The following is a 27,927-nucleotide window of genomic DNA, read 5'->3' as shown; positions in this document are numbered from 1 at the left end:
CTTTGGTTCGTCTTGAACCACTCCTTACTGATGGCACTGGAGGCCTAGACTGCCAAGGGGCTTTCCCATGATGCACTGAGCTCCTCTCTCTTCCACTCCCCTCTCCATCTGTACTGATTCATATCCCATTAATACATGTTCCTAACATGGCTTCTCTCTCTCATAGTTTGATGATTTCTTGTCTGTCTCTCTCTCCTGATGCTCTCTGCTGGTATTTCTACCTCAGGAGCTGTAGAGTCTGGATCTGTGACTGTGGACCACCTAGTGCCCCCGTAATCCTGCTCCACACCCACTGCTACAATATTATTATTATTAGTCTCATTATTAGTCATACTACCTGCCTCATCATTGTCTTTATTACGGCTATTGCTATCATCATTATTATGATGCATCTTCATGAGGTATCATTGAGTCTATCTCCTTCTTCCTGCTCCTCATCTGTCTCTCTGATTGTCCATGAACTCTGGTTGCAGCTGAAAGCTTTTCCTTACCATTGATGCTCATGTAGGAATGTTGGGTCTCTATAAATAATATTATGGGACATGGTTATGAAAAATGCTCTGAGATACATGTATATAGTAAACTTGGATTGAATTGAATACAAAAAAAGTTTGAATAATGCTGTGGTCTCTGGACGTTATTCTGCAAGGACAGATATTCGTGGGGAAAACAAACATGTCGCCTGAAACATTTAACTGCCACGTTCAGCATGAATGTATGTGTGACTTGGCAAATACTTCAATTAAAACTAAATCCACGTCGCATGAAAACATAATCCAGTTGAAATTAATTGAAGGGGCCTAAATGCAGTTAATTAATATTGGACACGTTGGTTTGATTACATATATAAAATACAATAATAGACAATAAGAGGTTTAAGAAACTGAATGAGCATTTACACTATTTACATTTGAGTATTTACAGTTCATATTCAAAGTAATGTTACATCATATATAGAATGAGGTGTGTATTGCTCTGATGTCCTTGTGTGGGGCATATATCAGGTCAGTCAGGTAAACTGGAAGAGTAAAAAAAAATGTAAAAGACTCAGATGTAGAGACCTGTAGCATCAAGCGAAGGCGTCAGTCATCTACATTCAATTTCCTACAGAATACATCTGCTTTTACAGTTCCGCTGAAATTTCAAGGAGACAGACTTGGGCACGATGCACCAAGTACATCTGGGAAGTCTGAAAGAGCCATTTGATTAAATTGTTTGACTCATTATTGTGCCAACAAGTCGTCTCAGGCCCGTCTGTACAGGAGAGGGTCTCTAGTGCACTTTACGAGAGCTGAATGGAGCCTAATCTTTTAAAGTGTCTAAATTAAAAAATATATTGTTTTCATGATGAGTGAATCCACCTCTTACCAAAAACATTTAATGCATTAATTCATCCACACAGGTACCTCTGACAATTACTGATTCAATAATGTTCACATTCAATAATCACAATCTTGAACTCGTCCTCTCGGCTATAAAAATTTCTTCTGGGTCAATGGAATTAACTAATGATTCACCACAAAACAGTCGCACGCCATAATTGAGGCGCTTTGTCTCACTGTAAGTCTCACTTCAAACCTGGCAATGAACCGCCGGGTTGGCAGACAGACAATGCCACGCAAATTATTAACCTGAACTACAACTCAATACCTGTAGACCACAGAGAGGAGACATTTAAGAAAGAGTCCCCTTTTTTTTCTTCTTTTTTTCAAAGAAATTAATCAAAACTCCGACCTTGTGTTGGAGAACCGCGTTGTGTTCGGCTGACGGAGACAATGGAGCTACCATGAGCGCATAAAAGCACTTAATTTGAAAATCCAACTATCACAAATTAAAGACAAAATCAATCACGGTCAGTGCAGCACGCGGCCGCATACTTGTAACTGTTTGAAAAGTATGACAATGACCCAGAGACCTCTGGAGATGTACGGCCTTTACATATAGCATGCTAACTCTCTACAGTATCCCCCCGCCGGGCCGTTCCCTTGTTATACTAAATGGTGCTCAGCTTAGAGCAGATATATCCCAAGGCCTCCAATTGCTGGCACCTCTATGAGAGCTTCATCTCTATTATTGACACAGACATGGCCAATACAGGCGGCGAAGGTTGCTATTCACTGCCACAATCAACTCAAGACCCCATCACTGTCATAATGGTGGGCTCAGTGGGGAGGACGCCAATCCAGCCGGCTCTAGTGAATGCCACTTAATAAAGGCAATGATTTTATTCCTCCCCCGGCAGCAACATAAGTATCCACACTCCAGGCCGCGCTCGCCATCCATCATCCTTGAATGGCGATAAGTGACAACAATTTCCCCGCTATTCCCAGCCACGGCGCCGGAGCAAGGTAAAGGCACCAGCCGCGGATGATTATCTAGCCACGCACTTTAAAATCATCATACAATTAGACACATCCCTCGAGTCTCCTGGTGAACAGATGAATCGATGATGATGATGGGTGTGACGCGGAGGGAGAGAGAAAAGGAGGGGGTGGGGGGTCGAGTTGGAAAGAGCGAGGCCGACTGATTATGTGTCAGAGTCAAATACGACAGCGTACGAGATGGAAGTTGCGTTGATTTCCCCGCTGGTCGGTTATTAAGACGAAACCCCCGAGGTGGGGAAACGCCGGATTTTCTTCTAGATCAGCTGACCGGTGTTTGGTTCAGTCGACTCAGTGTGTTTGTTCTGAGTTTGTGCGTGATGAATGAATGAAAAAAAAACAAAAAAACAGCCAACAACTATTGACTACCTATAAGTCACCATGGCAACAAGCGACTAAAGTGCAGAGCCACCATTTTAATCCAGTGGAGCTGGAAATATCACTGTGTGACAAAGCAAATGTTGGAGTCCTACTCCATGTTTCATTGTGCTTTTAAATGTATTTATCAGCTGTAGCTCCATGAGGACGAAATGCTGGTGGCAACAAAAGATGATATCGAACAGATGCGATATACAAGTGCAGCGAGTTTGGTTTTAATTCTGGGTCTATTTTACCTTAAATACCACGGTATTCAAAAACCTTTGCTGCAAGATGTTGCACTACCACCACCAGCATATCAGACCATCCCCACATCCACCTCACATGATGTTCTAAATCAGCAAGGTAGCCTGGTGAAAGAGACCAATCAACACACAGGAAGCACAGCTGAAGCGCATAAGAAAATAAAACACATATTTTTTAAAAAGAAAGCCACAATCGACTACTATGCTAATGCTAATGATAGCAATATTCGCCATTGCGATTCATAATAACGCTAACGACAAGTTAGCTAACCTTATCATGCCCACCGCAGTGTTTCCGCTAGGATTTTTTTTTAATTGCAACATTATTGCGTACCGACAAAAGGGGTAGGCTACGTGGTGTTAAACTACAATTTATTTCTTTATTATAAAATAACATCTTCAACATTGTCGGACTGAGACACCTTAGGGTTTTTTTTCTTATGGCCTTTTTTATTTATTTATTTTTTGGCTTTTACACATGATGCACTCGAACGTGACGTCCGACACGAGAATCAAACCCGCTAATTTAAAAAACACACCGGCAACAGCGACCACGGCTCTGTAGCTTAGTGAGACATTTGTTATTCTTTTACACAAGTTAAATGTCTGCTGTGTGGAAAACAACGCTGTGGTCCGCAATGGAGGTGCAGACGAGTTTGAAGCTGACGAGGAGAGAAAAAAGAGAGCGAGACGACGACGCCGTAGCCGCCATGACATGACGACCCCGCCCACACTGTGGAGATACTATGAAGAACTCAGTTGTGATGGAAACGGACCTAAACTGAGTCGAGCCGAGTAGAGCTGTAACTGTGTAGTGGAAAAGGGTGCAAAGTAACTGGTAGACTATTATTGTACGTCTGCCCCAATACTGAAGCAGTGGTGGGAATAATTTAGTCGTGGCGGGCATGTACCGGAAACCCTGCACTGTACCTACTGAAAACAGATGTGTAACATTATGTTGCCTTCAAGTTACTAACAACACTGAGAAAAAGAAAAGCCTATTATGAGTCCAGCTGAACCCTAGGTCTCCATGTCAATAAAGCCAGACCAGTAGGCTACTGACTCTGGGTTGGACTGAGACTTCTGCATGTGTTTTCAGTTCAGCACATTGGGCGCCCGTAAATGTATTGCTATCTTTAACACCCTTAAACCAACTGAAATACTGTGACATTGATTTCAGGCCAGATTTCTTGCTTGTCAACCCCTTTCTGTTGCCTCAAGATAGCGATGCACCTCACCACATTTAATTTGGAGACCAACGCACCCCTTGGGCATTTGCCGTTTAAGAAACATGGGTGCCTGGCTGGAAAATGACATCTGTCTGAACCTAGCAAAGACACTTGGTGCTGGGCGGTTTCATTTTCTCCCTTTGGATAAATAAAAGCTGACATTTTGCGAGTGCACTTGTTAATGTTTATTGTGCTTATTATAAATGAGCGTTTTCATATGAGGGAGAAGAACCGCTGTTTAAATTAAATTGTCTGTGACCTAATTGTTTGCACAACTATAACCAGCCCTGCTGATATTCCAGCTGCTGCTGCACCAACATGCATCAGCTGCCTGTTAATTCTACTATTGACAGCATATGTTCCTTCTCTCTGTTTCTGCTTTTAAAAAGGAGGATGAGAGGAGCTCGTGTAATTACAGAAGCTCAACCCGACTCCACCTGCTGATTCTGTATTCAGCTCTCTGACTGTACATTCGGCCTCTCTCTTCCATGTTGCACCCAGCTGAGCCCGGTTGCGCCTGTGGTCATTAAAAGGAAAATAAGAAAAAAGCTCATCATCATTTGTCTTTGGGTCTTGCCATTTTGCTCGTATTTGGAAGATTTATCCCTGTATGTTATGTCGACATACATGCAAGCTTACTTAATCCCTGCCCTTCCCTTGAGATTCCCACAATAAGCCATACAAAGTTTACATTTTTGAAAAAGACAGCACTGATATCAGACTGGTGTTCTGTCTTGGAGATTTGTGGAGGTATCCCATCAGAAGCAGAAAAGGGTGAATTAGTGCATCACAATCATTTTTCCATGGCTTGGAAAAGCTGCGCTGAGGAGATCTGCCTTATCCCAGAAGCGTGGGAACAGGGAGAAAAAAATCAAGGGGGAAACTGCTCTTTTTGTTGTACGGGGAGAAAGTGAACATAAATGAGATATACGGTAAAGCGCCTCAGATGTGAAGGCAAAAGAGTCATCTCGTCTCACAGGCAACTTCTCCCTCGCAATGATGGATGGATGGAAACATTTGGAGTGCTCCGCCGAAGATGCGGAGAGATGAGAAGATGAGCGGGGCCCTAATTAAGATACAAGCAAGCAGCTTGATAAACCAGTGTCATGATATCTGCTGCATTGGAAGAGTACGTTTCAGCCCATTTCTCCTCCTTGTTCCACTAATTAACAAGCGAGATCAAGACCGCATGAAATTACAGCTAACAAAAACTAGTGTCTCACCAAAGGGATTTTGACAGTTTCTGGACAGTCTGAGCAACGGCATAGGCGCTACATCAAATAATAATAATTACATCTGTCAGGGAGACTATATACATTGTAGCGGGCGACTGATGAAAAGAAAACAACTTAACAGCGGAAACAGAACTCGAGCATGAAATCCGTGACCCGTCGGCGGCGGTGCTCTCGACAGTGGAACGGCAACACAACGCTGAGGTGTGCACGAGGATCCGATACAACTTGAAGCATCAGTTACAGTACGTACAGACGGCTGAAGATGTACTGGAAATATTTTCTGGTTGTCAAATGAAGACTTGCACACATCATGTTCTCTTCCTCTTCCTTGTGTTTTTTTTTTTTTTGGGGGAGGATGCCTGCGAGGCTCTGAGTGGTGTTGGAAGGAAAAATGACAAGGACTGGAAGGTGACGGAGAGAACAAGGGAGAAGGGCGTGTGGAATTTCACAGATAGCTTCACAAACAGAAGCCTTTAATTAGTAAATGAGCTTTATTAGGTAGTAAACAATAAGTAAACATTCATAAAATGTATCATCCATTTCCACTGGATTTATCCAGTAATTGTACCGTCGTGATGCTCTGATCGCGAAGTGAGCAGGATGTGAAGGAACGTCCATTTGAAGACAAGTCAACTGGGTTCAACTCAACTCCTTGTCAGTGGTTTGCGCACATTTTTAATGAAGTCTGTAACACGCTATAGCTCATATTCTCCTAGTTAGGGCCTGATGACTGCGGCGCTGTCACTTTGGGAGAAAATTCAACTAATTCACCTGCTTCCTGTGGTGTCGGTGTGAAAACTGACCACACGGTCCGAGTCTCTGCTCGTCTTTCCACTCCGGTATCTGATGAATGTGTAATCTTTTCGGAAAATTAAAATTACAGGTAATGATAGATCATGAAAGACCTTATTCATCATAATGATGGACAACAAGAGAATCTAATGCCGTGTTTTTAATTAATTAATTTAAAAAATGCATTATTTTTTTTTAATTAATAAAAAATGATGCTCGTAATTAATAAAAACAAATACTGATAAAAATATTCTTTTAACTAATTATTATTCTTTTTAAAATTATGATTAAAAACACCACACACAATCTTAAAGCAGAAGTAAGTGATATATTTGTGTTAATATAAGTCTTAAATAGTTCTATCTTCCGACAGCAATCACTTATATAGAGTGTTTGGACTGAAACACGGGTCTGTCAGTCACTCTGCTCTGCTCTGAGCCGAGGAAAAAACTTTCCTTGTATCGTACAACCTTTATCCAATGAGGAGAGAGAACAGCATAAAGGGGCGGTCCTCTCTGTGTGTGCAGCCAAGGGATGCGCGTGAATGTGGTGATGTAGGGACGAGGACGGGGACTGCTAACTCCATCGGCTGACAAGAAGTTAGCCAAAACGACCGGATCGCTTACTTCTGCTTTAAACAACTGTATTCTATATTTTCACTTTCTCAAATATAAATCGAGTTCAAATAAAATGCAGCATATAAAAATATCTGAGCTGACGCATGATTGACGGCCGCGATCACGACTGCACGTGATCGGGGGTCGCCAGAAATTTGTGATGTGAAAATGTGGTCACGAGCCAAAAAAGGTTGGGAACCACTGCTCTAATGTAACATCTGGCTGAATATAATACAGACTTTGATTCTTGTGAAGAAAAAAAAAAAGGATTGGATATTGTTATTTAAAATGAACTTCTTTCATGATAAACTTTTAAGGCAGATGGAATTTCAGCCCTGTGTCACTGTTAATCGACTCAACTCCACAGTGCACTTGAGAAAAAATTACATTTCATAATGTAGCCTTTCTTCATCTACACACAGTAGGCAGCAGACAGGCTTACTGATCAATCCGCAGGATGGGAAGCTGCAGTAAGTCCTCCAGCCTTTGGTCGTTGAACTCCGGGCGTGTTTCCTGTAGCTTCTTAAAGCGTCTGAAGGCCTTGTTTTTCTTCAGCTGGATCTAAGAACATAACACAAGACATTGTGACATTATTCTCAGGCACATTAAACAAGACACAGCTTTGGGCTTGTGCAAGGCAACGTTTTGTGAGATGTAACAAGTCTTCCTGCAGTGTTGAGCACTTGGGGAGTTATGTTGTAAGAAGAAATCTCTCATTAGCACATGCTAAATTAAGTCAGACTGGTTTCTACAGCGGGACAAGGAGCCAAAGAATAACTCAAGAATGTTTCAAGAAAGACAAGGTGAAGCTGTGGGAACGGCCCTCAGTCTTCTGAACATCACTAAGTCTGTGGGAAGATCTTAAACATGCTCTGCACACGAGACACAGAAAACCATTTACAGTCTGTGATATCTTCCAAACACATATATAAAGAACTCCTGTAAGACTTAGTAATGCTTTTTATTCTATTCATTCATTCATGAATTTTTGTAGCAAGGTTCACCTTTAATGTCCATTTACTTTTTAAAAAATATCTTGAAAGACAATGCCTCGACAGGCAGACAGCATAGATTATTTTAAGTCTGCTTTGATTTCCGGTCTGTCCAGGGTTACTTTAAAGTTTATGTCTTGTTATAACTGATTTTGTCATTGTTGTTATTGGTATGTTATTGTTGTATTGATCTGTTATTGTTTGATTTTTATTATTATTATTATAATTATTTTGTTGTTATGGGTACCATGCAGCTTTTCATATTATTTGGAAGTTTAGTTTAATTTCATGTATGTTTGATTACTTTATGTGGCTTTTTAATGGACCCCAGGAAGAGTAGCAGCTAGCAGGTGTAGCAGCTAATGGGGATCTTAATAAAATCTAATTTTCAAGTGCATAGTGTGTCTATATTTCATAGATATCTTCTCACACATATATACATCTCATGTCACTTCTAGCTGCAGACTCCACCTGACAATCCCAGAAACCCTGTAGTTGTCAGTCCGCTGCATTGCCAGCTGAGGCACGGGGAGGAGGAGGCAGGGCTGGCAGCCTGTGGATGTCATTAAACGTGAATTTCCACATCGCGTCGGCTCGAGTGTGTGTCAACATTTGGATGACAAAACGCCTCGTCTTGTCATTCACGTCAATCATCAAAATAAACATCGCTGCTGTATTTAAATAGACCTGAGGAGAGCTCTGCGCTATTTCACAGCTTTGAAAAACATCAGTGTATGCCACTTGACTTTAGATGCCAGCTGTGGTATGTGTGTGTGTGTGTGTCCACTGTATGTGTGTGTGCTGCTCACATACAGCTGTTTAGCTGGTCATTATGCCTGTGGCAGGTAGAGTTTTGGACATAGTAAACAGACAGGTGGTGAGTCAGTTGATGATGGGCACAATGTGAGAGGAATCAGTGATTAGGTGGAGGCAGAGCAGGGACAGAGTGAGGGTGTAAACTGGAGACCGTAGAGACCGGACCGTGTGGATTTAGTGTTGTAGAACTTCACATTTTACAGCTCTGCATGTTGATTTACCTTTGCAGCCTCAATTATCAGCAAGAGGTACAATAACCATGATAACTCTGGTCATTATTTAGAACCACAGCCACACACAACAGGTAGGTGCATCTAAAACTAAATGAGAATATCATGGAAAATTAAGTTACTTCAGTGGTTCAATTCAAATTGTGAAACTCATTCATTACACATGGACTGAGATATTTCATGTCTTTATTTATTTTAATTGTAATGATTATGGCTTTCATTTAAAGGGATAGTTCAACATTTTGGCAAATTGGCCCATGGCCATAATCCCTAAAGTCATAGCAGTAGGTTTGTTACCTTTAATTGTCGGTGCAAGCTATTTTAAGAACGGCAGAGCAGAGCCGTGAGCTGCTCAGAGCTAGGCTAATGGGATTTCTTGGTTTCCCTCATCAAACTCATCATATACACAATCTAACAACTCCAAAACGCTCTGGTGGACAAGTTGTTACCTGCACATTCACCACGCTATGAGATAATAACACAATGTTACGAGACTGAGTTGTTTTAGAGGCAAATGCAGAGACTGCTTGATGAAAAACTGCCTGCGACAGGAACAAGCAGCTTGCGGCTCTGTTCCGCCTAAAAATAGCTTGCACCAACAATTACTGTTAAAGTAACGAACCTACTCCTAAAACCATAGGGATTATGGCAATGGGCCAATTTGCAGCGCACCTCCAAAAAACTGTAACTACGCATTGAGGCGACACAGACCACGAGAGCAGTGATTGGTCCGCTACCCCCTACCGTTGTGGCGGTGAATTACATAGCAACCTGCTCCCTCGACACAGAACTTCGAAAGGTGCAACGACGGCATGTTGCGGCGTGGAGCTGACGCAGAAGCATAAACCAGGCTTTAGTCTGGTCCAGTAGGCTCCACTATCATAGGGAAGACTGCTGACCTCCATGATATTCTCACTTATTGAGATGCACCTGTATATATAAAGATTCACTCTCCTTCTTTTCTATAATAATACGCAATAAGCATTAAGTTAATCCGGTAATATTCTATATTTCTTATTGTCCACAGACCCCATGTGCAGACCAAAAACAACAGTGACTGTGTCTTTCTAACAGGCGCTGTGTGTCCAAACCCTGTTCCATCTCATTTCTCTGGACCGCGGGGCTCCCCTGATGTCCAAAAACTATTAAAAAACACATCAATGAGCCACATTGTTGCACTGGGCGACATGTTCCTTCATTACCACACACTGTAGTTCACTTTGACTTAATCCCTCATGTCGCACCGTCCTGCTGCTCCAAATGATTCACTGCAGCGCCAAATTCTGAATAACATTCGCTATAAACTACAGTGACCTGCTGTTTCAGGAAATTACTCTGATTAAAAAAGATTATTATTTTTTTTACATACATACAATATACAAACTAATGGGCTTTGGGGCTGAGACCTACAGACAGGACGTGTCCAGACATGGATCATCACATTGTTAGTCCTGGATCTTTTGCAGTTGGTGATTAGTTATCATCATGATACTGTTTTCCAAAGTATATCATAAATGTAAACATATGTATGAAAAAATCATATATAAAACCAATAAACTGATGTTCAGTTCAATTGTTACACATTGTTACACATCATATGAAACAAAGTCATAGATGTATCACAGAAGCTTTTGTCTGTAATAAAAACACATTATCTCAATATGATTGCGCTGAAAGTTGATTAAAAATACTGAATTATTAGTCCTCGCTACATTTTGCTGACTCATGTTTAAGATTTCATTTGATTTGTGAACTGACAGCAGAAACACACAGGTTTCCATCGTTTGGATGAAGTAAACATGTTTCTCTCTTGTCACTCTGAAGGTAGATCAGTGCAATTATACAAAACTTTAGTCCACCACTAATGTAATTAGTGGTCCTTATTCTTAATTAAGGCTACATTTACAACATTGTCTTTGCAACTTTGATGTAAAGTCAACAAGAGGACATCTCTGCTGCTCCCAGCATGCCAGTCCACAAACCAAGGACGTGACATTTTAAGAAATCAAAATCATTAATTGGGAAATATGGTCATTTTTCCATCTGACCGTAAAGACTGGAAGCGAGGGGGAACAGAGCTCTACAACTGCTGTGTGAAGCTCGTAAAGACTTACTCAAGAAGAAGTGAAGCCGTAATTGCTGCCAGAGGCGCTTCCACAAAGTATTCAATTAAGAGTCTGAATACTTTTGTGAATGAGAGATTTCAGTTTTGAGTTTTAATAAATCTGCAAAACATCCAAAACGTAGGTTCCCTTTGTGATTATATATCATTAAGTGTAGAAGATTTGGCAACAATTGAATTTTACCAATTTACAGTGCAATTACTTGTGCAAAAAAAGTGAATGGGATTGAATACTTCCTGAAGCCACTCTATATGAATAGGTTGCCATGGCATTAGCAGCATCACTGACAGCGAGGGAATTGATTGTGTCTGCAAAGAATCCAATAACCACATATACATTTGCATGTGTATTAACTCCAGTACCTGAGGAATACATGGGCCAATTTCCCCACAGGGGCTGGGGGAGGGGGGTTATTAAAATCTACTCAAATTTAATGTTACACACATCTTTTGAAATTCTCATGAGTGCGGCGGGAACGTGCAACGTGGACGAGCGACGGGCGGCGTGTTCTTACCCGCAGCACTTTGGTGGAATTGTAGATGTTGTCGGCGTACGTGTTGTAGAGATGCAGGTGCGGACAGAACTGGTCCAACCCTCGGCCGAAGTAGCCATTCTCCAAATGGACCAGCAGAGATCTGACAGAAGAAATAAAATTCATAAAAAAAAAAAAATAGATATAATAAAACATTAAAAATGGCACACATTTTAAATCCACAATCATGATTTGACATTCTGCAGTTTCAAACCTAAAGAGCTGAGATTTTAATTATAAATTTCCATAATAAGCTGCGTCTTAACAAGTCGCAGGAGATGAAACATTCAGGCCGACTGTAATGGCAGCTGGCAACTCAGCTGTAGTTAATTAACATTAATTCTGCGAGTTGGCCAAACAACAAAAAATAAACTCTTGGCTGTTTGGTTAATATTCTTTTTGCATGCCACTATTTTGCCTCGGTCAAAGACAGTTTCCATCAAAGGAACACATCACTCTGAAGCGGTCGTGTCTGAAAATAGCGTCAATGTGCTTTGAATTTTTTCGCTGCTCAAAAAAAAAAAAAAAACACCTCCAGTCTTGGAGCTCGGTAAATGACAGATGTGATTGCCTCGTGTCAATTTTAGATAGGTCACAGTCAGAGAGAGGTGCAGAACGACGCGCGCCGATCACGGTCGGTCGGTTGGATATTAAAGTGCTGTGACTTTAGTTTAATTCATTTTTTTAATATATAGTTTAATTCTAAAAAGAAAATGGCGCCAGGGCCGGGGCCGGATGAGCGCCGCCAGAGAGCGAAGCTGCTGCTGCTCTGCATCAAGCGGAGAGGAAAGGGGAAGGAGTCGGATCACATCTTTAAAAAAAAGAAGAAAAAACATCACTTTCGGCAAAGGCACACATGTTTAGAGAAAGTGTGAGGGGGTTGAGCAAAGTTCAGAGGATTGCTTCCCTGTTAATGGGAGGTTTAGCAAGCGGGGCTCTGTAGTGTCATTTGAAGGGCCTCTCCCCCGTGGGTGACGTATTTACCGGGGACCCAGATGGTGGGGTCTGTCTTCGGGGCACCCAGGGCCACTTTGTAGTGAGAGCACTGCCTGCTGAACTCAGGAACAAAACAACTAGATCAAGGCGAGAGGCAAAGCAATCGTTCAGCCTGTCAGGCACATTACAGTAACACGGACGCAATTGGTTGGGGGTGTTGACACTTGTGAAGGAGCTTGTTATCCAAACTTAGAGGAAGTACCACACATATACACACATGCGCGCGCACTCACTCACACACACACACACACAGTCCTACTCTCTAATGATGCTCCCAGAGACTTCTGTTCGTACATGCTGTAAAAAAGGAGTACTTTGCCGCTGAAGTTGATTTAAATAGATTTTAATGAAGTTGCGTGCCAAGGTAGCCTCTGTTCATAATCAGGAGATGCAGGAGCAGCCGGGAGAGTTCTAACGAGGGCAAAGGGCGGGAAAAACTGTGTTTCCGTTTTTTTTTTTTTTTCCTCCCCTCACACTGCCAGAGGCTATTATGATAAATATGAAATTATGGATTACATTTTTATACTTCGTTTTTTTTTTCCACAGCAATTAAATTGTCTGGCCATCAGCGGGGCAGGATGGAGATAACATTAGCATTCCGCGCGTGTCGCGTTAATCCACATTAATTCCGAGCAGTTGCGACATCTGGGGTGGATGCAACCTTGACCGAACAATTCAGGGCGAGACGCCTTCATTTGGGGAAGGCTCGAACAGAGGAATACTAATTGTTATGACACAGCGTGAGCATCCGCTAAACATAAATTACTAATTAATGAAAAATAAACAACGAGCACAAATCGCTGATAGGAGGCAAAGTAATAAAGCGGCGTTTTGTCGCCTCTCGGTGAACTGTGTGATGTGCTCCGTGCTGCGTCGACACACTGATTCCCGTCTGATCTACCTATCAGGATCAGACCACACCTACACTTATCGTGACCTCCTCGAATCCGTGGCTTGTTATTATTATTTTTTTTTTTTTTATGCTCCGTACCGGATTCACTGACAGCTCTTTCAAGTAGCTGATTCCTGTCTGTCATGTTAGCAGCAGGCAATAATTGGGCTGCTCCTTCTGCTGCCTGTGCTGTGTGTATGTGCTCCACACACAGTCAGGAGTAGAATAAATATGTGTATGTGTAGATTATGCACACACACACACACAGTCAAAAGGTCTGTTACACCTATAGGATTTTCTGTATTTTGATCCTATAGAACAACACTGAAGGCATCAAACTATGGAACACACAGAATTATGTAGTAAAAGAGAAAAAGAGTGTTAAAAAAACAAATGCTATTATTTCTTACATTCTTCAAAGAAGCCACATTTACCTTACTGACAGCTTTACACAATATTGGTTTCACCTTAACCTGCTTCACAAAGTTGTCAGTCACCTGGAATGCTTTTCAATTAACAGCTGTGCACTGGCATAAGATAATTAGTGGAATTTCTTGTGTTTAAGACATAGACTGTGTATAAAGAGGCACGTAGTCTCCATGCAACGCTGTAACCATCAGGCTAATCCAAACATGAGCAGAGATGTGGACGCTTTAAAGGGATAGTTCAACATTTTGGCAAATTGACCAATTGCCATAATCCCTATAGTTTTAGGAGTAGGTTTATTACCTTTAATTGTCGGTGCAAGCTGTTTTTAGAACGGTGGAGCAGAGCCACGAGCTGCTCAGAGCTATGCTATGGACGCTAATGGGATTTCTTGGTTTCCCTCATCAAACTCATCAAATACACAATCCAACAACTCCAAAACGCTCTGGTGGACAAATTGTGACCTGCACTTTCACCACGCTATGAGATAATAACGGAACGTTACGAGACAGAGTTGTTTTAGAGGTAAATTCATGCAAAATGCTGATGTGCGTTCCTGTCAGGGGCAGTTTTTCGGCAAGCAGTCTCTGTATTTGCCTCGAAAACAACTCAGTCTTATAACGTTCCGTTATTATCTCATAGCATGGTGAATGTGCAGAAGAAGAAGAAGAAATCCCATTAGCCTCCGTAGCGTGGCTCTGAGCAGCTCACAGCTCTGCTCCACCGTTCTGAAAACAGCTTGCGCCAACAATTAAAAGTAACGAACCTACTCCTAAAACTATAGGGATTATGGCAAAGGGCCAATTTGCCAAAATGTTGAACTATCCTTTTAACTGATGGATTCATTTGTCAGGTTTGGAGGTTGATCATCAGTTCTGTCGTGTCACGGTAGTGTTAATATATAACACAAAATTGCAGTGATCCACATTATGTTAAGAGATTCAGCTAAGTGAAGAAATGCAAAAGTCCGTCATCAGAGGATACATTGATTAGAAAAGCCAGCCTCAGACATTGCTAATTAACAGCACCTCAGATTAGAGCCTACATAACAGAAATCTCAACATCAACTGTCTGGAGGTGACTGTGTCGGTCTGTGCTTCACGGCTGAAATTGCTGCATCCAAAACTAAGGAAAGCCATTAAGATGAGAGTCGCTTAGGGCAGGAAACACAACAAATGGAAATAAATACTTTTAATCTGTGAGATGCAGAAAAGGGGACCTGAGGGTATCTGTGTGTATGGTTCCCACTGTGAAGCATGGTGATGGTATCGGGGTGCTTTATTCAACATTAACCACAGCATTACTACCACAACATCCTGCAGCATCATGTTATCCCATCTGATTTTCACTTAGTGGGATCATCAACAGGACAAACGCCCAAAACAAACCTCCAGACAAACCAAAGGCTGTATAACCAAGAAGGACCGTGTTGGACTGGAGCATCAGATGATCCAACCTCCACAATGACCTGACCTCAACCTAACTGATGTAGGGTTGTGCCGATTGGCGATCCAATCGTCTATCGGCGATTGGAAGGACGATCGGCGATGTTTTGTTTTCTTGGCGATTTTACACACACACATACTCGCTACTTTTTTATTGATCCAATGCGCAATCTGTTTGTTTTGTTTTAATGAAGCCGCTTCTCTGGCTGCTTCCAACAGACACTCTGTCATATGACAGTGTTTCACCAATCAAATGCAGCTACTGGCGACGTCCAATCAGACGGAGCCAGGTAGTCATATGACCGCACACAACATCTCTGTGGTAAACAGGATGGCCACTCCGCCTCAAATTTGGGGAAACACGTTTAGCTGGTGTTGTTGTGGCTGTGACTAGGCTGCCGACGCCAGCGCTGTTACTGTAGCCTATGTTACAGCCCGACGAGGTGTTCACTAATGCCACAAATAAATTACGTCCGCCAGAATAGATTTTTCGGCTTTTGGCAACGCAATAGCGTTCCGTTCATTGATCATAGCGCTCTTTCTCACACAGACAGACAGAGAGAGAGAGAGAGAAGCGCGCAACTCGTACCAGCATCGAACTGGTACGACTTCAAAAGCGAAAATACGAGTTTCCGACGCCCCCCCCCCCCCCCCCCCCCCGTACCCCGGCGATAGATAGGTCTATCGGCGATCTCCAGGGAGGGCGATTGGGACGATCTGAGAATGTCAAAATCGCCCAACACTAAACTGATGTGGTTTGGGAAGTGTTGGACTACACTGTTAGAAAAATATTCCAGGTGAAGCTGATGAATGCGTGGAGCTGGTTGTTAGTGTGCAAATCTGTTAACAAGGTAAATAACAGCTACCTTGATGAATATAAAAATCAAAGACATTTTGCTTTGCTTACACTTTTTTGTTTGCTCCACAATTCCTATGAGTGATTTCATATCCACACTCACACCAGCCACAACATTGAAACCACCTGTCTAATATTGTGTAGGTTCAACTCATGCTCTCTAGCAACTAGGGATGCACATGATTAACCATTTAACCGGTAACAAGAACTTTGACCGATTAATACTATTGGTTATTTTTTTTGAATTAGCTCCTTATGTCATTGACTCAAGGGGGCGTGTCTACATGTACAGACTTCCACTCGTACACATCTGCACCTATAAGGACTGCGTTGCTACGAAAAAGCAAACAAAACAAAAAAAAAAGCTGATTATTAATCAGTAAACAAGCATCAGTTATCGCTCTGAAAGAAGAAAAAAAAATGCATCCCTTCTAGCAACACATGAACTTGACAGGACCTCTGAGGGTGTCCTGTGTGGTAGCATCAGATCCTCAGGGCCTCAGGGCTCAGACCTTATCAGCAGCTCATCCTACAGATGCTCAATCGTATTAAGATTCTGGGAATTCAGAAGCCCGGTCAACATCTTCAGCACTTCATGTAATATTCCTCCTGAACATTTTATGCAGTACACTGAACCATACACTTGAACATTTTTTCCTGTTTCCAACTTCTCAACTTCGAGAACTGACTGTGCACTTCCTGTTGAATGCATCCACGCCTTGACTGGTGCTGTTGGAATGAGATGATCGATATCATTCACTTCACCTGTGAGTGGTTTTAACAATAACATTAGTTGGGTTTCCATCCACCTTTTCTTATGCGCATTTTGTGAAAATGCACATAAATACTTGAATGGAAACGCCAGAAATTCGAATAAAGGCAGTAAATGCGCATAAAAGTTTATACGCTTGGAGGGGGTGGATTTGTCAGCGTATCGAATAAAGGAAATGCGAGTTTTTGTGATGGAAACAGATGATGCGAATTGAGGCAGAGTTTGTGGGTGAAGCTGCTGGACTTCACCCAGCGACGCCCCGGTGTCCCAGCTCTCCTCTCTGCACCGCAACACAAACGCGCTCCGTAACCCATAATCTTTTGTTTATGACGGTTAAGACGACACAAACACACGCCATAACATCGTTATGTAACTTATTGATTTTTCACCGGCTTCGTATGTAAACAGATGCACATGGAGGAGAGGAGCATAACCAAAACAGCGGAAAAGCGAGCAGACTGAGTTCCCTACTGTCTTTCTGTGTAAATATCTCATGTTACAACATGAAAACCTGCAGCTTATATTCAAGTGCAGCCTATAGGCTATATGTATTTTCTTTTAAAATGTAGCTGGTGCGGATTATACAGGTGCGTCTATAGTCCGGAAAGTACGTAAATTGTCCATGATGTTGAGTGTCAGCTGAGTGTCAACTGTTGGATACATTCACGCTCTCTTATGACGTAATCTCACGGTGCACTCCTCCTAATCGCAAAACACTAATGAATGGAAACGGGCATAAATTCGCTTTGCTTTTTGCGCATTTTCACAAAATCCGCTTTTAAATTCGATACGACTTGGATGGAAACCCAGCTGGTTTCCATCCAAGTCGTATCGAATTTAAAAGCGGTTTACGTACTTTCCGGACTATAGACGCACCTGTATAATCCGCACCAGCTACATTTTAAAAGAAAATACATATATAGGCTGCACTTGAATATAAGCTGCAGGTTTTCATGTTGTAACATGAGATATTTACACAGAAAGACAGTAGGAACTGTGACAGTCTGCTCGCTTTTCCGCTGTTTTGGTTATGCTCCTCTCCCCCATGTGCATCTGTTTACATACGAAGCGGGTGAAAAATCAATAAGTTCCATAACGATGTTACGGCGTGTGTTTGTGTAGTCTTAACCGTCATAAACAAAAGATTATGGGTTACGGAGCGCGTTTGTGTCGCGAGGTGCAGAGACGAGAGCTGGGAGACCGGGGCGTCGTTCTCCATGTTTGAACGTGGCTGGGTGAAGTCCAGCAGCTTCACCCACAAACTCTGCCTCAATTCGCATAACCTGTTTCCATCACAAGAACTCGCATTTCCTTTATTCGATACGCTGACAAATCCACCTCCTCCAAGCGTATAAACTTTTATGCGCATTTACTGCCTTTATTCGAATTTCTGGCGTTTCCATTCAAGTATTTATGCGCATTTTCACAAAATGCGCATTTTCACAAAATGCGCATAAGAAAAGGTGGATGGAAACCCAACTTGTGACTTCTGTCTATATCAAGTATCTTTTTCTTATGTAACTACCAAAAGCTTAATGAAAGCAGAATTCATCGCCACTTTCCACACTGCACTCTGAAGTTGTACGCTTGTATTATGATCAGAGAACCGTTCGGCCGGGTGGAGCTGACACGCACAGTTCTGGCAGAATGTTTCTGACGTTGTGAAGTGGTTTCTTGCTGCTTGGTGAAGATCAACAACTCATCCTAAGTATCGGAGCCCTGCTACAAAAAATGTCAAAGGAAATAATGTCTCTCTGTTGTTCTGCGATAATCCTGGGCAGATTCCTTATCAGGTGTGGAACTCTTCACAGCCACACAGGATTCAACACCGAGGTGGAGTTTAACTGAGCTCCGTCAAATCATAACCTCCTTGAACAGCTTCTCGTAAGTGTGATACATAGTGCCGCTTGCTTGATATTCCTTACTGTTTTGGTTTGTTTCATTAATCAGTTTAATTCTTAACAGTTTTAAGAGTTGGAACACTAACAGAACTAGTTATTCCACCATATTCAACACATGATACACGTTAGAGATGTTCCAATACCATTTATACCCTCCTGACACTGATTCTGATCTTTGTGCTGTAGGTATCAGCCGATATCGAGCACGGTATCAGTCTTTATTTCTCCATAACAACAGACTAACTCTACATTATCCCGCTTATTACACATCTTATGAGTGAAATAATTAATTTCAGACGTAATCTTGATCAAAATTGTCATAAACAAGAGATTACAGTTTACAGGGCGCGTTTGTGTCGTGGACTTGCGGTGCCACAGAGACGAGAGCTGTGACACCGGGTCTGAGGTTCTGATCGCAGGTTTGGTTTCTAGCAGCGATGTGGAAGGCAGAGAGCCTCCACCCTCTAATAAGTCATTTATCTAACATCACAATTAGTCCCAATCTGTTTAACGATGGTAAAAATGAAACATAAGGTACTGTAAATATCCTGCATAGCTCTTCTGCTCTAATAAAAGACCGTAAAATGTAGAATCAGAGTGTAATTCATTAGAGTGTGATCAAAATGCAGCATTGAAAAAAGCCATGTCATAAAGAAATGTTAATCCACTCTTTTTGTGAGACTTGTGTCACAGCCAACGAGGCAACAGATAGACGGCCTGTTGTAAGTCGGTGCTGTGACTGCTGTGTGACGTCACATGATATCTATGAATAAGTGGCACAGATAATTTCATCAGGACTTTGTCTCTGAATGCCTGGAATCCTGTTGTATAAAGCAAAACCGATAAAATGAAGGACAAGAGGCGTAAGAATAAAAACCACATGGGCAGCTCTAGTCTGTAGTCTTCACAGATTATATCACTTTAGTGTGGAAAAAGTTGTATGAGATGTCTTCAACTTGATGACTGAATAACAAAATATGGCCTGGTGTTGTCAAAGTGTTAGACTGCATGGTCATTTCAAAACATCACCATTGTCTTTGTATGAGCTGTTAAAAAATATAATCAACTACTCATTATATAACTCATTCAAAAACTATGTCATATATTAAGACTGTGTACTGGCAGGAGCAGTAGTAATAAGTCCTTTTAATACTTGGTGTTTAATGTGTGACAGATTGATGACACAGTCAAACTCATAATTGTCTGAGAGCTAATTATCACCACTATTGTTGTCAATTACTCTTGACACTGTCACACATATAATCAATGTATAGCAAATGTCAGACTGAAAAAAAAAGTGAAAAGAGTGTGTGGGAAAAATCTATAATCAATCACTTAACATTGGTAAATAAGACTGGCTCTATCACACTGTCTCTCCATGGAGCTTTTTTTTTTTTTTTTAAATAGAGTACTTGCCATTATGTTTCAACCATTGATTCAATGAGGGGCTCATAATGAAGATGTATGAGATCTGCCTAACCATTTATCCAATACATAAGACTGTGTAATTCATACTTCAATCTTCATTGTAGCACCCTCAACAAGAAAGCCTGTCAGTGTGTGGAGGATGAGGACCTGTGGGAAACCGTGCCGCTCGTTTTTCTAGTCTGGAAATGGATTCCCCAGTCACACACAGTCTGTTGTGCAGTCTGATAGTGAACTGTGTCTGTATGTGTATTTGTCCATTAGACTGTGTTTACACTGAAGACAGCTAAACTGATAGGCTGCTCAAATCTAGAAGCTGACCGTTGACACTGTTATCCATAAATTATTGTGTCTGAATGGAATACAATGTCAGAAAGGATTCAGACCCACTCACACGGCCGTTTTACTACTTCATTGTCTGTGAATTTATTGAATGTGATCATTTGAGAATCATGAAATTTCATTGATACTAGAGATGCACAATAAAAATAACTTTTGATAACCGATAACTTCCTGTTTCTCATAACTGATGCCAATACCAATAACTGATAACATTTTTTAATAGTTTATATTTACACCTGAGGTTAAGAAAGGCTAAGATGTAGTGAGTAACAATGAATTTAATAATATAGCTCTAAATAACAGCCAAGAAAAAACAAGGACAGTTATAACTATGACTTAAAGATTATTTATTATTGTTTCAAATCAAACGGACTGAAAATTTGCAAAATTAAGGAAATGTTGGGCAATTATAATTGCCAAAACAAATATATTATCGGATTTATCTGTGTATTTTCCAATATCAGGTTGATAATTATCAGCACCAATCGTTATCATGCACCCCTAATTGATACTGACTACATCATGACTTTTCCACCACTGACAGTGGATGCGTGTACAATCCAAGACCCTACATATACATGTGTATCTGCTCCTACACCTGAGAAGTATGTTGGCCTGATTCCCCACAGGAGTTTACAGCAATTTATCCTTTTACCAAAAAAAGAAAAGAAAAAAAAAAGGTGAAAGGGCATGCTCATTTTCTAAAGTCACAGTAAACATATTGGTTATCTGATTGCCAGTAGGTATTGGAAAAAGGCCAAAGGGGGAGTGATAGGGTGGGGGTTACAACAGACTAACAAACCAATTATCCACAATAAGCCATACAGTCTGATTGATGCTCTCTCTACCTTCTATACATGGTTACATTCCAGCCTTTTTAATACCTATAGCATTATCATAGCATTGGTTTGGGAAGGGGGGGGGGGGGGCACACCTTGTGCCACCAAGTCAGGTTTACATATTTATAATTTTATTAATGGTAAAGAACTGCTGTTGCAAACATTAGCACCAGGAAAGCATTGTACCTTCAACTTACTAACACAAAGAGCAGATTTAGTGATAAATTCATCTTGGCTCGACACTGATAAAATGCTTCTCAGGTTTCTTCTGAACAAACAAGCCTGAACTCCGGCGAGAATATCAAACATCCTTTAACATAGAAAATGATCAAAGTTTAACTCTTACCACTTTGAAACAAAAATATCAGTTTTGGCATCAGCTCTCAACAACCCCGGCCTCACTACGCGCTCTATTTTTCTTTATTGATTTATGGATACCGTAGCTGAATCTAGTGCCCCGGCATGTACACGTGTGCTAACTTCAAACATCGACCTTTTTATTCATGTAGCCAAACTTTCTCAAGTCTTTGGAGGATTTACTTCTACAGCTCAAGATCAATTTGACGTCTAGACATGCGGCGAGATCGGCTTCTCTCGGCTCGGGCCACCCTGCCCCCACCGCCCAAGATCTTCAGCTGCTGTGGGTCAGGGTAGGTATAGCAACGATTCATTAATTCTCTACGGTAACAATAATGTTTTTCATTTGCGATATCAGCAGGAGTTATTCCGCCTGATATGCAGTAATGCATCCACCAGGGAAGAGACAACACCTCCACGCTGGACCACAGCTATCATTGACTTGTGCTAATGGTGAAGATAAGGCCTACAGTTCGGCAACCTTTAGGGTGTATCATGAGCGTATTTCAACACAAGAGACACCCCACTAATCTCATCCCTTTACTGTCTCTCACCACCAATCTCTACAGCATAGATATTCCTTAAATTATTCAGTAGGATACTTACTGGTTTACTGAATGGATGTCTTTAATTGAACTGAAGATGCTTTCTCTAATGTCCTGCCTCAGGGTTCCTTTGGCCTTCAAGATCTCCACAAAGTACTGAGAGAAACAAGAGACAAGAGGGAGACAAAATGTCATTATTTCTCTGCATTTGTATTAATAAGATGGAATTGGGCTGTCTCTGATTGGATATGCCACTGATGAATGGAAATATTTTTTTTTTCCTCGATAAGGACGTGCTTTCGCTGCTGACATCTTAATTACTCCCCAAGAACAGAGAGCAAATGTAATACCAAGACCAAGACTGCTGCAAAAACAGTAGAAGACACTTAACTTCTAATAAGAAGGACTTGCAGTTTTGATAGCTTTTTGGTCTAAAGCCAACGTCCTATAACTGCGTGGCACCTACTGTACGAAGACCGAGCACAGAGGGGTTGTTATTGTGCGGCGACACTCGCAATAAACCGACAGCTGTGCCGGTCTCAAGTCAACTGAAATGAAAATGGGATTAGCAAATTGAATGTGCATTAGGCCTAAAATGGCTCCTAACTGGAGTGAACGGGTGAGGGGTGAGTAATTGTGTCGAAATGAGGCTACAGCGACGGGCGGGAAAAAAGTGTGTTCTCTACCGCGGGGAGGGAAATTACCATGAACTCTACCTTTAGTCTGTTAATGTATTGAACAGCAAGAGTGCACTTTATAACAAGCAGGGGGAACATGTTGTACAGTGGTGCGTTGATCTTTTTCCTTTGGCATGGAGATTTTTGTGTTCATACTGTCAATATCTTTATAAAAAAAACAGTATTAATCAAATATACTTTCAAATGGTTCAATAAAAAAAGAACATATTTCCAAATTCCTTTACTCAGGTGCTGTCTAGGTGGTTGAAGGTATCAATACGATACTGAACAATGGCATTTTAAATGTGAAAATGTAACAGTGTCCCTGTTGTTAGTCTGGGTAATCCATTGACAGACCGTAGTGTAAGCAGTTTTTCCAACCAGGCAGAAAGCCAGCCAGTCAAACCTGCCAACAAGTCTGTGCTCCTCCTTTGAATAACTCTGATTGCAAAGCTTGATGCAAACAAAATAGGGCCCAGTCAAGATGGTCAATAATATGAATAATAATGATAATGTGCGTTATCAGTTTGGTGGTGGGCCAGAGTCCATCTGCGAGTTTAATTCACCCAACACTCTGATTTGTGACGGCAAAGTAAACATACCACACTCTTGATCAATCGTGTTGTCAAATTCTGAGCTGAATCAGTCTGATCCAGACGCTCCTCTATCAGTTTAATAACATGATAGTTTAAGCATTAAGATCACTTATTAGAAAGTAAATATGTTGACTTTTTGCATGATGTAACATTATCAGTTTGATATTATGGTTAATGTTGTATTTCTATGTTATAATTTCTATATTGCAAAACCTGAGCTAGTTTAACATTCAGATGATAACTTGGTATGTTAAACTAGTTGACTGTATGAAGCATTGACTGTCTGACATAACCTGTACTCTGAAGCTGGAAATCACCTGGCCCAGTTAATTTTGAGGTTTTCCTTTCTGGCCACAAAGGCAAATGTGTAAATTATGAGGAGCATTGAACTGAATTACAAGTATTTTGTCTGCTGATGAATAAACTGTTATGTGTTAACTAAGATAAAGCTGAAGTTAAGGTCTGAACATTTCAGCTGCAGTGAGAAAACTGGTTCCTGTTTGAGATGTTTAAATTGTTTTAATTAGATGTATAATCACGGAAATATTGATCAGTCTGAGGGTCATCAGTCTTGACAATGGAGATTTAGCTTTGTTTTCCAGTTGTCGCCACAGTACTCTTGTGTTATTCTGAGTCGCAATGATGAAGAGGAGTAAAATCTTCCCCACTTTCAGGTTAAAGAATCTTTGTTCAGTTGAAATTAAGCTATAATAACAAGAGTTAATTTATTTGATTTGATTAACAAAAGATTTGGTTTCCAGAAGCTGAGAGAAATCCTCATAGAAATTGAAAAGAAGTCTAAATTAAAATGATTTTATTAAAACTTTTCAAAACTTTGAGAATTCACCTCTCCACTTGCTATTGTGACTTCTATTGCTCGTATTAAAGAATCAAAATAAAAACAGACCCAACATTGGAAACTAAAGACAATGTCTCAGTGCTTGTTTCCTGGGACTGATACCTTTGAGGTCAGTAGTTCAGTCAGTGTGTAACCTGTGACTGAATCAATGCTTATGACTGCTACAGTACTTACGGTGGTGACCAGCTTCAGCTGTTGGCAGTACTGTTGTTCTGTCTTCACCAGCTCTTTGGCTGTCCGGCTGCGTTTCCTGTCCCAGCGGTCCCTCTGCTCCTGGATGCTGTTCCTTGGACCAGGGAAGTAACTCATGGTTACGGTGATGAGGAGGACACTGCAGAGACAGAGTAGCTCAGGGTTACAGACCAAGGGGGCAGTTGTCGGTCTGAGAAGTGAAGCTCACTTCCGCGTTCAAAAAACTGCAATCCCCTCGGATTCCTCTGGGGGCTGGTGTCAGAAGGGAGCATTCCCCATAGACCCCCATGTTAAAATCGCCGACTTTACATCCTCAGTAAACATGTTAAAAGCCTGGTGTCAGAACGTTTTTTCGTCTCAATCGATAGTTTCTACCCCCGCACACACTCTGAGGGGGGTGAATTTTTTTTTAACTCTATAGTTTTACTGTTATTAGGTTAAAATTCTGGCCAATCAGGGCGCGGAAACGTTGAGTGACAGGTCCGAGCAGCTCCGTGGACAGGCTGCTTCGAGGCCAGTGGGCGGGTTCTCGGCCGGCCAATCCAACATGGCGCTGTTCAGGCCGCCATATTTGAGTCACAAAAACGACTCCCCAAAACCAATGGGTGACGTCACGGACGCTACGTCCATTCTTTTTACAGTCTATGTTACAGACATGCACTGATTGCACTAATAACAAACTGAACATCATGTCTAATATGAAAAGGTGTGTACCTCCTGCAAGTATATGTCTCAAAATAATGTTAAAACTTAATGTAGACTGAGTAATTTTTACATCAATCTCATCAAGTGAGTATTCTCAAAAGATCTAGTCGTTCGTTTTATAATAAAAAATCCCTAGCCCTACTACTAGGTGCTCTGCAAAACAGGACATTTAAAAAAAGCAGAACATTTAGGCTAATGCATCATGTAACCTAAACATAAACTACTTTAATATGTCCAAAGTTACATAGCTTTAACATCACTTAGGTATTTTGTTGCTTTGTGTTTACACTACAATATTGTAGCCTACTATATTTTCAAGACATGACTTTCAGTTAATTGCAAAATACAAAAACACTGCAAGGTCTCGCGAGACAGACGACGACATGTGAAAGTTATTTGGGAGTGTCCTTAAATATTTATTCAGATAAGTCAGACTCTGGTAATGTAGCCAGCGGCTGCATATTCCAGCTGTGACATTACATCAAGTATACGACCAAACGTTTGGATGTTTCTACGTAGCAGTACTGTTAAAAGCGATAAGTAGCCTTTTTGTGTGTCAAAATGTTAGTTTGACTCGAGTCTGTATCAGGAGGAAGCGATATAAAGAAGCGTAAAAAAAATGTTCAACAAGTTACGTTATGTTAAAGTCCAAGTTGTTACACAACCGCTGTTCCGTCAGGCAAAAGACTTTTTCGCGATATGAAATAACTTCATACGGCTGTGTAGAGTTTGCTGAAGAAATGCGTGTCTTACCTTCAGGTAACGTCTCCAGTTTTGATCAAGGCGCTCTTTTCAGTGTGGGCTTCCTTCTTCCGGGCTGAGCTGTTGACGGCCGCGCTGATTGGCTGCTTCGCTCTGAGACAGTGACAGGAAGGACCGCCCCCTCCCTCAGCGGTCCCAGCCCTGCTTTTGAAATTCTCAGCTGTAACAACTGTAGCCTACCTCCTCCTGCTACACTCTCAACTGCAGTCAGCATCAACTCTCACTGAACTTGTTGAAGTTAAATCAACTCTGTTATCTTTCCTTACTTTATTGTAACTATATCCTATCTATGTTGTATCTTATGATGTTTGAAATAGGCTACACTTTTTATATTTCAATTATGTTCTATGAGTGGATTATGGTAATTCATTCAACAACAAAAAAAACTGCTGGATCCCAATTTAGCCTTTTTCACATACCTTCACATTTTTTAAAAGGTAGACACGGTCCAGGTTTGCTGTGCAGTAAATTTACTTTAACACATTAATGAAGGAATATGGCAACAAGTATGAAGCCCAGGTTGAAGGATGTCATCTTATCAGCTGATATTCATACATATATTACTAAATAAATATTCAATTAAATTGGAGGAGGCAGGAAGAGACCTCCTAGAGGTTGGAGCCCCCTCGGGTCCTGGTGATCCAGATCTACACTTCACTGAGGCTCCTTAATATAGCCTGTAAGGAATATGTGATATATGGCCTTTATATGCCTGAAATTCAGTCAGTTGAGTGAGTTTTGTCAGTCTTGTGTCTCTTGTTTTCTTTTCATAACTTTCTCTGACTCATTCCCAGACCTTCCTCAGATTCTACCGTGAAAGTGTAAAGTTGAATCTTTTTACTTACTTAGGGAAACCTTAAGGAAAAGATACAACATCACTGGCAGCGAGTGGTGAGAGAGACGATTCACTGGTTGATGCGAGAATGGCTCCAGAAGAAACTGCAGCTCAGCAGTTTGTTGCTCATTAAAGATAAAAGTGATGCCCTCAGTAATCAGGCTGTGACGCAGGAGGCTATAGAATGAAATCCATGAGGACTGAGGACTTTCAAGTGAAAAAATAGGATGCATTTTTTTCTGGAGCATATCCCAGGCTGCAGTTCATGTTGCCTGCAGCTCCGCAGAGCAGCGAGAACACTGACATCTAGTGCTGATAGAGGCCAAGTCCTGCTGCAAGACAGGACACCAGTCAGGAGGGGGGATGCTAGATATCTTATGATGTGGGTGGCTGTGGTTCCCAGCTGTTCCAATTGTCATTTACCTTCACTTTCTTAACAATTAAATATATATAAATTTAGGTTATCCAATTGACACCAGGGCAGTGGTTTCTGGTTTGAGTCATTCAGTTTACTGTGACACCATTGATGTGTTTTACACAGTATGTCACAGTAAATACAGGTAGTCAAAAACATAATCCTTTGTTGAGGACATGGGAACACTGGAGCACTGACTATTAAAAATAATAAATAAATACATGTATAAAATTAAAAAAAGGAAAGACATTTTCATCACACGTGCCACATACTGTATCACTTGGAAAATTCAACCTAGAGATTTTGAAAAACATAACATAACACAGAACTTTTACATGTGATACATAGTCAATGCTTGTTAGTTGAAAGTTATTTTTTCTGTTATTTATTTTAATTATTTCCAACAATTTCATACAGCCTCCTTCTTACATACTCTTCAGATATTGTTCCATATTAGTAATGGTTCAACAATGTTTAGGGTTAACCCTTTAAATATATTTGAGTAGACTTTAGCCTTTTA

General features: G+C 41.1%; 1 protein-coding gene across 2 annotated transcripts in view; it reads right to left on the bottom strand.

Moving 5' to 3' along the window:
* Positions 1-26,269, bottom strand: part of arhgef39 (Rho guanine nucleotide exchange factor (GEF) 39) — a 67,505-nt gene extending 41,236 nt beyond the window's left edge. For both annotated transcript variants that reach the window (XM_085769481.1, XM_085769482.1), the window contains exons 1-5: positions 26,149-26,269; positions 24,673-24,829; positions 22,428-22,522; positions 11,553-11,673; positions 7,320-7,438 (exon numbers count right to left, since the gene is read on the bottom strand). In XM_085769481.1, coding sequence (XP_085625607.1) covers positions 7,320-7,438; positions 11,553-11,673; positions 22,428-22,522; positions 24,673-24,807 — 470 coding nt within the window. In that variant the 5' untranslated portion in view covers positions 24,808-24,829; positions 26,149-26,269. The remainder of the gene's footprint in view (positions 1-7,319; positions 7,439-11,552; positions 11,674-22,427; positions 22,523-24,672; positions 24,830-26,148) is intronic.
* Between the last annotated feature and the right edge of the window lie 1,658 nt (positions 26,270-27,927).

This window comes from Trachurus japonicus, chromosome 23 (assembly GCF_045865225.1).
Source record: "Trachurus japonicus isolate A0001 chromosome 23, Traja_1.0".
Classification (NCBI taxonomy): Eukaryota; Metazoa; Chordata; class Actinopteri; order Carangiformes; family Carangidae; genus Trachurus; species Trachurus japonicus.
Note: the sequence above shows the minus strand (reverse complement) of the source record. Positions and strands in the feature narration are given on the sequence as shown.